The sequence below is a fragment of the Oxyura jamaicensis genome, chromosome 14 (genome assembly GCF_011077185.1).
Source record: "Oxyura jamaicensis isolate SHBP4307 breed ruddy duck chromosome 14, BPBGC_Ojam_1.0, whole genome shotgun sequence".
NCBI lineage: Eukaryota > Metazoa > Chordata > Aves > Anseriformes > Anatidae > Oxyura > Oxyura jamaicensis.
This window is the reverse complement of record NC_048906.1, coordinates 2,057,836-2,068,207: the sequence shown is the minus strand read 5'-3', so window position 1 is coordinate 2,068,207 and position 10,372 is coordinate 2,057,836. Positions and strand designations below refer to the sequence as shown.

Sequence of the window (10,372 nt, the reverse complement as noted above, 5' to 3'; positions counted from 1 at the left end):
GCGGGCGGCGGCGGCCCCGAGGCCCCGGGGAGGGCGGCGGAGGCGGCGGCGGCTGCAGCGGGCGGCGGCGGCGGCGGGTTCGTGCCGCCGGTAACGCCGGGCACCTTCTGGCTCACCCGCATCGTGCTGCTGCGCGCCGTCGCCCTGCTGTACCGTGAGTGTCCCGGCGCTCCCGCAGGGCAGCGCCGCTTTTCGGTTCTCCTCTCTCTCTCTCCCGGGAGCGAGGAAAGGGGGGACCCGGCCCCGAGCTGGGGGCGGCAGGGCTCGTCGGCAGAGCCTGGAGCCCCGGGGCTGGGGGCTGCCCGCCCGCCGGGGACGGCCCGCGGAGCCCTCGGCCCCCGGGGGTCGGGGCCGTGCGGCCGCAGGTCCCCGTGGTGCAGGGGTCGTCGCCCCAGGGAGCCCCGCCTGGCTCAGCCCAAAGCTGCCTCGGTGTTTGGGCGGCGGGGTGTGCGCTTGGGTGCCTGGGGGGACAGAAGCGGGGTTTGGGGAGAGCCCCTTGCCCTAAAGAGGGGGTACAGGGCTGGGTGGGTGCAGGGAGACAGCCCGCTTCTGCCTGCACCCAGCGTTGGGTCCGGCTGTCCTTTATCAAGAGGTGTCACGAGCTGATGCTGCGAGAGAAACTCATCTCGAGGGATGCTGGAGAGCTAAAGCTAAGGAGCTGCGCGTAGGACCAGAGGAAGACAGCGCCCTTGGGTGCCAGCGCTACCCCTCAGCACCCAGCGTCGCCGCTAACTTGAGGTGGTGAAGCTGCTTTTCCTCCTCAGCCTTGCGCGTTTGGCTCTCGTTTTGGCAAGCGAGGCACAGAGCCGTGCTCGGAGCCCGCCGCTGAAAAAATATTCGCAGTGAAACCCAAACTGACATGTAACACGCTACATTACAAATTTTAAACTTGCCCCAGATTTGTCCACAAAATCGTTAGGATTTGTAGGCTGCCAGCCTGCTTGGATTATTTTGCATCAAAACCATGCAGAAGTTGTAGTTTTGTATGGTTTTGACACGTGCTCTGTTTCTAGTTTGGTTTCAGCTCTCGGTGAAATGCGGGGTTACGACTCTTTCAGTCAAAATGAAAGCGATTCTGATATTCCCCCGTGTGTAAATCCAGACTGCTGAGTTTCCCAGAGCTCAGTTGGTAGTTTCCTTACGAACAACTGATCGGCGTGCTCCACTGCGTGTTCGGTGGAGGCTGCTGCTTTCCGATCATGGATTTGGGGCTGTAAATGTGTTGCGTCCTGGAACAAACACTGCCCCGTAGGCCGGCGGTGTGTTGGATGGGAAGAGGCAGGAAGGAGAGAGCAGGCTGCAGGGGTGGAAATTCATTGAGGTGGAGGATGGCAAGGAGCAAGTCTAAGGAATGGGACCTTCTGGTGAGTGGGAGACCTCATGAGGGACAGCTAGAGTGGTAAGAGGTGAGGAGCAAGCATCGTGTTCAGGGTGATGTGAGTTATAATGTGAAAAAAAAAAAAGCACATGAAAGCAAGAGGAGGAAGCAGAGATGGAAGGGTGCTGACTGAGTGCATGGTGACTGCAAATAGAGGGAGAAGAGGTGGATTTGCTCAAAGAGGAGATGAGTAGAAATGTCTGCACATGGCGGCCGGGAGCCCCAAAATGCTTTCGCAGTCGAGAGTGTGAAAACCCTTCCGGGAGGTACCCTCGGAGGAAGGATATCAGGTGCCAGAAGCAGAGGCTGGAAGGAACAGGGTAGGAGGCTGGCTCCGTCCTTTATGATGGAGAGGTATGAGAGGAGAAAAGTGTACCTGCTCGTTGTGCAACCTGTGTGTGATTGCAGTCAGGTAACGGCGATTTCTTATCTTCTGACCCAAAGCCAGAAGCGTGGGCCAGGTTTGAGACGGGTCAGATTCCGACTCTGGCTGTCACCTCGGTGTTGTTGGGACGCCAGCGCTGATCCTGACACGGGGGAGATGCCGCACAGCCTACAGCCGGGACCTCGGTGGGGTAGGAACTGATTGATGTGTCTGAGGGGGGGAGACCACGATCCAGCAGATCCCTCTGTCAGAGGCTGCAAAACCGCGACATGGCTGTCGGGGTGGGATGCTCTCCAGGGAAGGTGCGTTGCCTTTTGATCTCTTCTGTGAGCCTGGGTTTAGAAACAGCAGAAAACAATTTTAAGCCTCTGTGCCAAGCACCTCTTCAGCTCTCTTTTCTGAAGATGGAACCATTTACTCTGACAGATTGTTTTTTCCCAGACGTGGCGATTCTGCACACACCGAGTCTCAGACTTGCTGAGGAAACGGTTGATGGCGTTGTGACAGTTTGACATTCCTGGGTTGTGGGATGTTTTTCCCCTTCTTTCATTTCACCCTTCTCAATGTAACCCTTTCATTCCTGCCATGTTAAGAAACAAAACCTCTGGGGGGGGGGGACGACACCTTGTCAGGGAGAGCAGCCACCCCCGTGGCTGCAGCTCCTGCGTGCCGGTGGAGCTGCGTGAGCTGGGAGCTTGTTCTCCCTGCTGAGTGCACAGGGAGGGATGGGAGAGTGAAGGACCCCCTAGGTTAATAAACATCATTTGGGGTGTACAGTGACGTGGAGATGACATGCCCCCATATCATGCTTGGCAGTTCTGTCCCTCACCTCCTTCCCTGGTGCACAAGTCTGCTGCTGAGGGGCTGTTTTGTTGCCTGCTGCAAGCCCCGGAGATGCCCTCCCTTTGCATCTTTACCTCTGGAAGGAGGACAGGCAGGTGTGAAGTGTCCGTTGTGCCCTCCCTTCTCCCCTGCCCCCTTTGGTTTTAACAGCTCTCCACCTTTTATTTTTTTCTCTGAAGGGGGTTTCCAGAAGCATCCAGGGCCTGGGAAGTCCCTGGCAAAGCGGCTGTTGTCTGAGAGGCAGGTTGGAGATGGGAAGGTGGAAGAGGATCTGGTGATTCGTGGAGGCCAGCGACCAAGCCCGCCGCTGCTTGAAGGAAGGGGAAGGAAGGGGAGAAGGGTGCGAGCTGGAGGTGCTCAGCGAGGTTTGCTGCCTGTGTGAGGGAAGGCCCACGGGGTTGTCTGAGCTGAGGGCTAACGTACATGAAGTGCCTCTGTAGGTCCTGCCCTGTGCCCGGCTGCCCAGACACCTCTCTGATCTGCGGAGGCATCTTTGTGCAGTACCGTGTGCCCGTTACCACCTGTCTGTCAGGCTTCCACGGCTAAGACCTGTCTTCATGGGCTAATTGCAATCTCTAATTCATGGGACAGGGAGCCCTGGAGAAATGCAGTTTTGACATTTGAAGTCTTTCCATCGTGGTCCTGTGCTGCGTGTTCTTTATGGCAGGGATTGACATTTTGTAAGTACTGAAAGCCTTTGGGGTCTTGGTAGAGGAGCTGTTACAGGTAAATAGCTGGTCCCAAAGCTCTTGACAACAAATGTGTGTTATTTGCTCCCTTCACCCTCCTGCTAAATCATTTTAAGTGCCCTTTTTGGATGATTACTATCATCAGATTCCAGATGTGGAAGCTTAAGTAATTAGATACCACCCTTTCCAATTTCAGCCATGCTTTGTAGAATGCTTTGAAATAAAAGCTATTATGTAAATACAGTTTATCTTCCTTCTCCTCATGTATTGTTTAATAGTAGTATTTTCTTTCCCCAGAGCTGGGGCTACGGGAGGTTCACGCTACTTCTTCCTCGCTCTGAAATCTAAAGCCTCCTCGGGGGAGTTGGACTTCCTGCAGGTTCCTGGCTCTCTCCTGGTGTCCTTCCTCCCCTGTCTGCCCTGCTTTCCCTAGCTCTTCCCTCAGTTTTTTGAAGAGGCTGCCAGGCGCTTTCAGATTGCCTAGCCAGGATGCTGCTGTAGCTTATGACACTTTTGCTGCCCTGGATGGTTTTATTTCAGCTCAGTGCTTGTTAGCGAGTCTGCACACAGGCAGGACGTTAGCGCTGTCGGCTAGCGAGCTCCCTGCTCCCCATTTAACTGCACGAGAGGGCCCAGTAAGCGTGGCAGAAGCAGATTTAGTTCTGATCTAAGCACTTGCACTGTAGGAAGATAAATTAACAGCAAGCAGTGATAGTTTCAGGGAAGCGATAAGGACTGAGAAGGAGCTAACCTGTCTCCCAGCCTGCTGTTTGCCTGGAGCTGCTCAGGGGCAGAGGCGTCTTCCCAGAGCATCCTTTGGCTGCAGGCTGGACGGCTGCTGGTGTGCTTCTGAACAGCCCGGGTGCCGTGGAGGAACTTGTGAGCAGCGCCAGAGCCCAGCCTGGTGTGTTTGCTCCACGCTATTTCAAGCAAAGAGGCGGTGGGAAGGTGTGCACTTAAACAGCCCCCAGACACAACCACCCCGAAGTCTTTAGCGCCGCTGCTAACGGCAATAAAACAAAGAAGAGTTAAGAACGGACTGTGCGTGCTTACTGGTGGCTGTAGGATTGCAGGATGAAAAGGAGGTTGCTTGATTTCATTATTCCTCTTTGCTTAGTACTGTGTGTTCTTGCTTTAGTGTCGCAGAACTTTGCTGGGGAATTTATCAACTGAAAACTCTCCTAGCAGCTAGGAGACCATGAGCATTCTCCCCCTTTTTCCTGTCAGCAGTACAACCTCTGTTTGCCAGCATCCAGCATAGGGCTTCTTTTTTTTTTTGAATGCCTCATTGGGTCAAAGGTGCACTTGATATATGGCTCCAGGCAGACATTTTTTTGTGTGTAAAACGTAGTTTGGTTTTCATGCAAAGCTCTGTGCTTTTGGTTCATTTCTTCTTGTGGTTTGGGCTTTAAGCAAAAGTTGAGACTTCTTTTAATGGTGGGGAGAGAAAGCCATATGACCGGAAAGTCTTGGATTTCACATCTTTAAATCTTTACAGAGCATGAAGAATGGGATTCTCTCATTCTCCTACCATGACAGCCTGAGCCTGGACCGGGGGAAAGGAACTGAGGTGACAGGGCAATGCGGATAGACCAAATCATTTCAGATGGGTGACTCCTGTGCTGCATGCTCCAGTTGTGTTTATTGGTAGCATGTGGCTTTGAACAAGGAACGCCTTCAGCTGGGGGAGAGAGGAGCCTGGGAGGGGAGGGAGAAGGTGGAAGGGGGGGAATTAATGGAAAAATACAGTAAAGCACCTTCCGAGGTGAGGATAAGTAGTGAAGGTCTATTAGCAGTTGATGACAATTTCCATGTATTACTTATGTAAAGATCAGCTCGCAGCAGGTGGAGGAGCGTGCTCCCATGTGAGCTGTCAAAGGCTCCGTCTGCCTCCTGAGTGGGAGGGAGCATGGGAGTCGCTGAAGCCGAGGTTTTTTTTTTCTATCTGCAGAGGAGTGAATAGTCTGAAGAAAAAAGTGCTCTGGGGAGAAAGGAGAGATTGGCATGGGTGAAGGCACCCAAATCCAGGCAGCATTGGGAAAAAGGTCACGCGGCGTGCAGCCACAGCGTGGTGGGGAAGGTGACAGGGCTTTATTCTGGCTCTGGAGAATGTTGTGTGTGCCCAGTTGTGCTGGGGGCCTGCAGGGGACACCCCTGGATTGGGAGCCCACCCGTAGCCTCGCATCGTTCCCATCAGAGACGCAGGAAGGGATAGCTATGGAAAAACATCAGCTTCTGCATCCTGGCTGGGAAAGTGTTTCCTGAACGCAGGAAAAGCTCCCTACTCAGTTACACTCCTGTGAGGTGGGACCTGAAGGTGAGAGCCAGTCTGAGGGGCTGGAGGGCTCTGGTGACAACCAGACCCTGTGCCAGCTTGCTCCGTGCCACAGTACTGATGGAGAGCCTGCTGTGGGCTTCCCAGCGCCGAGCCGGGGTGGTGCTGGTGCTGCTGGGGGGTGAGGTCTGGGGCTGGTGAATGCGTTGCCCGAGGCCTGCAGGGGCAGGGGTTGGGCTCGCTGGGGAGGGAGGAGGCGTCTGAGCGGGGTGCAGAGGCCTGCAGCTGTGGTACTGAGGTGCTGCCGCTTGCACGGCCACCAGCGGTGCCTGGAGGATGCCGGCTGCGGGTCCAGGCTCCTCTTGCCCTTCCAGCATCCCTTTGAGTAAGACCCGGCTTGTTTGGAGAGGCTGCAGGGAAGCAGGGCAGTGCCGTGACCCCTAAGGGTTGTTGAGCCCAGTGTACCTGCACGGGTGGGCAGCCGGGGCTGGCTGGAGCACTGCCCCATGGGTTCGGGTTCCTACAGCAGCCCCTGGGGAGAAGCAGGGGGAGACCAGAAGCGGGTAACCTTGCCCCCGTGCCCTGGCAGCACAGCAGGCCCGCCAGGCAGTGCCCCAGGTGGAAGCAGGCTCGCTGACCATGTTTTATTTGCCCGCAGGGAGCGGGAAGATGGGGAGTGGAAAATCCCCAAGTGCAAGGCCAAAGGTGAGAGGCTTCAGAGTAGGGGTTAAGGAAGAGGAACAAAAGCACAAGCTTTGGGGGCAAAAGGGACTTTTTCTTCTGACTAAGCCAAGATCAAAGTGAAGATCCCTGGAGGGATCCTTCCCTGGAGGAAGCAGTGTCTGTAATAGTCGATTTAAGGGTTCAGCTTCTGGAGAGGTGTTCAGGGAGAAGAAGCACTGACAAGCTGATAACTTTTTTTTTTCACCCCTCCTGGGGTGAATGCACCTCCTGCATTGCTGAAATCCTTTGCAGAATCCGTCTTTATCTTCCCCCTTGCATGTTTCTGGAGGGTGGACGTGGGTACCACTGCCTACAGGGTGAAGCCCCTTGAAGGTTTAGCCGGTGCCATGGCAGGGTGGGTCTGGATGACCTGCTGGTGGGGTTTGGGAAGCGGGTGGTACGAACGGGATATGTCCTCCAGAGGTGCTCCAGAAGATGCTGGAGATGAGCAGGAGCATGGCACGAGGCAGCGGCTTGGCCTGGGGAGGTCCAGGAGAGGGAGCTGGGTCAGGGATGGAGCCCCAAAAACCGTGCAGGCCATGAACGGCGCTCGCCAGCCGTGCACCCCAAAGGTTTGGGTCATGGATTCAAAAGCAGGTGGCTCCTTCAGCATTTGTCTTGGCGGATGAGTGTCATCAAAGGAGGGCTGTTGCTGATGGGGCTTAGCCCTGAAAACCTTGCACGTATAATACCAGCAGTGCAGTGTCTTGAAAGCAGTCGGTGTTCAGAGGGAAACCACTCTGGAGCCCAGGCTGTGCAGTCTCTGGATGTGCAGCTCACGCCAGCCTGTAATGCAGTCATTGCTGCTTTCAGACCTAAAAAGGCTGCACAGTCTTTTGTACATACAATGTGTACTTTTCTTCAATTGCTATAGTTTGCTTTTCCTAATTTGCCCTTTCCTTGTTTATCTTGCATGCTGTACAGGGGTCTAATTTAGATTTTTTTAAGGAAAAAAAATTGCGTAGCAGTTACGGGTCGGGGCAGCAATTTCTGTGGCGTTTAGAGGTGAATTTGATTAGCACTTTTGGAAAACTGGGCAGCAGACTGCAGTGCTAATCAGGGGAACTCAAGCTGTGGAGTTTTAAGGTAAAGTTGGTCTTTTTCTTTTTTGACCCAGAACTGAAGATACTGTCTGAGGCTCAGAAGCGTTGTTTCTACTGGTTTTATGTGTTAGGCTTTCTGATTACACAGCTGTGCTGAACAAAGTATTGGTAGAAAAATACAAAATACAGAACATTTACAATACAGAACGTTAAAATCTAAAATACAGAGCATTTAATTTGCTGTACAAACCCGATTCCTTAGTGCTGCAGACAGTTTTTTCCTGTCCATAACTGAGTAAAATATTCTGTGAGTCTTTATCAGTATGTGAAGTCCTTCTTGGTGTATAAAAGATGGGCAGAAAGAGATGCAAGCAGTGAAACCCCCAGCTTTGTGTCGGTGCTGGGACTCAGGACCTGCTGACATCAGTGGGAACCCTCGCAGTTGACCTCGGGGCTGTGGGATTGTGGCTTCGTGGTGACTTCCCAGTGAGACTGAAATACCTGCAGCGTGCAGGGAGGTGCAGCAGGTGTTACGGGGTTAGCTGTAGTCCGTGGGAGACCTTCCCGTGTGTCTGGGGGGAAATGGGACGTTCGTTTTTATTCCCTGGGGCTGCAGACTTGTGATTGCTGGCCTGAAGGAAATGGGGGTCCAGGCTTGGACTCGGGGTTCAGTTTCAGTCGGGCTTTCTACTGGGGTTCCCAGTGAGAGACAGCGACCAGACGAGCACCAGCGTTTTTTGTTTGCAGAATGGCAGCGTTCAGATAAGGAAGAAAACAGAATTGATCATTAACGAAGGAGGACTGGGGGGAGATAAATTAGCATTTTGTAAGACCTCAGCTACTGCTGCGTGCGACGTGGCTGGTGTTTGGATAATGCCTGAAACGTGGGTAAGTTAGCTGCTGGGAGCAAAACGTGTGGAGCCTAATCAGGAAATGTCGGCCTTCGTTTTTCCTGAGAAATGGAGATTACTGCAGTTACAAACTGCAAATTGGTAACTAGAGGAGATGCCTAAAATATGAGATAATCCCTAGAAGCTGACCAACTTGCTCTGTAGAACATCAAATTCTAGGTCTATAATCTGTAATTAAATTGCTTATGTGCTGTTAAAAAAAGCATCTGGCTCTTCTAAGATTGTCCAGTGCAAGAGCATAGATCCTATAGAAGAGAGCCGTAGTGACACGTAAAAAGTAGCAATTTAGAGAACGGCAAAATATTAAGTCTTTGCATTTCCAACCTACCAGGATGTGCGAGGATCCAGGTCAGCCCATACCGTAACTACCGGCCTTTGCTATCGCAGTGTTTAACCATTACGCTGCCAGACAAACAAAGGTGTGTTTTGGGCACCACTGGAATGCTGTCTATGACTTTAAGCTGTCTCATTAACAGTCTTGTGAAATATTAAGTTTATTTAATATGAGGACAAATTCCAATACTTGATAAATGCCCAGATAACACTCCGTAAAAGTGGCGGGAGGTTGTCCCCTGAAGTCAAAGCATAACGTTGTGGATAAAATCTGCCATGGGCTGTACGTGCTGGGAACGGTGGATATTCTGTCACCACCACCACCATTTGTGATGGAGGTGTGACACTGCAAAGTATTTTGTGCAACTGAAATGCAGGGGGTCAGGAAGTACAGCTGTGGGCACCCTTCTGGCTGCTTAAATTGTGCTCCCCGGTATCAGTGTGCGGGTTTCTTGGTGCATCCTCTACAAATCCTTTTAGTAGGGAGCAAATTCCATCCAAACGTCTTGGAATTAGTGCATTGCTTTCGCTCTGCATCTGCAATGCAATTAAGCTGTTTTCCTCATCTGCATTAAGAGATGAACAGCATATGTGACTGACGCGGGGTCATGCGGAGGCTGACGGAGCTGGGCTGAGCCTCCTGGCTGTGTGCGGGGTCAGGTCGCGTGCTCGCAGGGAGATTTTCCCAGAAGTGTGGTGTTGAGTTTGCCAGAAGCAAGTGGCACGTCCCTTACAGCAGCTGAGGAGAAATTTTATCTCAAAACAGATGCTGTGCCATTTCCTGGTGTGAAGACAGAATTCCTCTGCCTTCAGCATTGTGGTTAATAGAAGTGACTGCGTTGTAGTGTAGTGGAGATGAGGACATGTGAACAAATTCCTTCACAACACGTGAATATTCTTCTGTAACTCTGGACTCAAAAGGTACATTTCTGGGTAATTCCTAATACTATTTTTTTTCTCTCTGTTTTCCTTCTAGTTGTGGCCTTCCTGGTGGCATACCATCAAAACAAGCAGCTGATAGGAGAAAAGGGGCTGCTCCCATGTAAGCTCTACCTGCAGAGTGTCAAAAAGTATTTCAAAGGAAAGATAAACCTGGATGCGCTGAGCTATGCCCCAACAATCATCTGGTTTCTGGACTGGTCGGACATGGACAGCATCTTGGACAACATCTCTGTGGTCGGCCTGGCAACTTCAGCCTTTGTACTGGTGACTGGATGTGCGAACATGGTCCTCATGGCTGTCCTGTGGGTTCTCTACCTCTCCTTGGTCAATGTTGGACAGATCTGGTAGGTTAACAGTCTCTCTGCTTTGCTTTTCTCTGCAATTTCTTGTTGTTCACTGTACACGTTAATTTTCTATTACCCTTTGAGGTTGGTAACATGGTAAGGAGTGATGCGGGCATGTGAGAGAAGGACAGCATTTGGCAGAAATGACTTAAAGGCATGCTCCTGGTCTTCTGCCCAGTAAATGAGTCCTGATTTTCATCGTCCTCTGTGAGAGGAGCAGCAGCTGCATAACACGCCGTGCTACACATTGCCCCTTTGGTGCAGTGCCTTCCTTTATGGCTGTTGCAAGGGAATTCCTTTGAGATGGTTTATCAATTTTCAGTTCTATCCAGAGGAGGAGCGCTGCAGCCCTCCAGATAAATGTACAAAACCTGTGGGAGGGGAAAAGGAAAGGAGAAATGTCTGCTCGTTGCCTTGCTGCAGGGGCAAAAAAAAAAAAAAAAGAAAGGCATTGTCAGTGCCCCACCTGGATGACAGGCTTCAGCTGGTCCTCATGCCAAGGCCCC

At 52.3% G+C, this 10,372-nt stretch overlaps 2 protein-coding genes across 2 annotated transcripts in view; one reads left to right on the top strand and one right to left on the bottom strand.

The window, feature by feature from the left end:
• The window catches only part of SOX8 (SRY-box transcription factor 8), a 22,702-nt gene extending 12,447 nt beyond the window's left edge, over positions 1–10,255 (bottom strand). Inside the window, exon 1 of the mRNA XM_035339723.1 lies at positions 10,240–10,255. The gene's annotated coding sequence lies outside the window, so the exon portion shown is untranslated. The remainder of the gene's footprint in view (positions 1–10,239) is intronic.
• LMF1 (lipase maturation factor 1) overlaps positions 9,708–10,372 on the top strand; it is a 181,113-nt gene continuing 180,448 nt past the window's right edge. Inside the window, exon 1 of the mRNA XM_035339731.1 lies at positions 9,708–9,866. Within this exon, the coding sequence (XP_035195622.1) occupies positions 9,851–9,866 (16 nt within the window). The 5' untranslated portion in view covers positions 9,708–9,850. The remainder of the gene's footprint in view (positions 9,867–10,372) is intronic.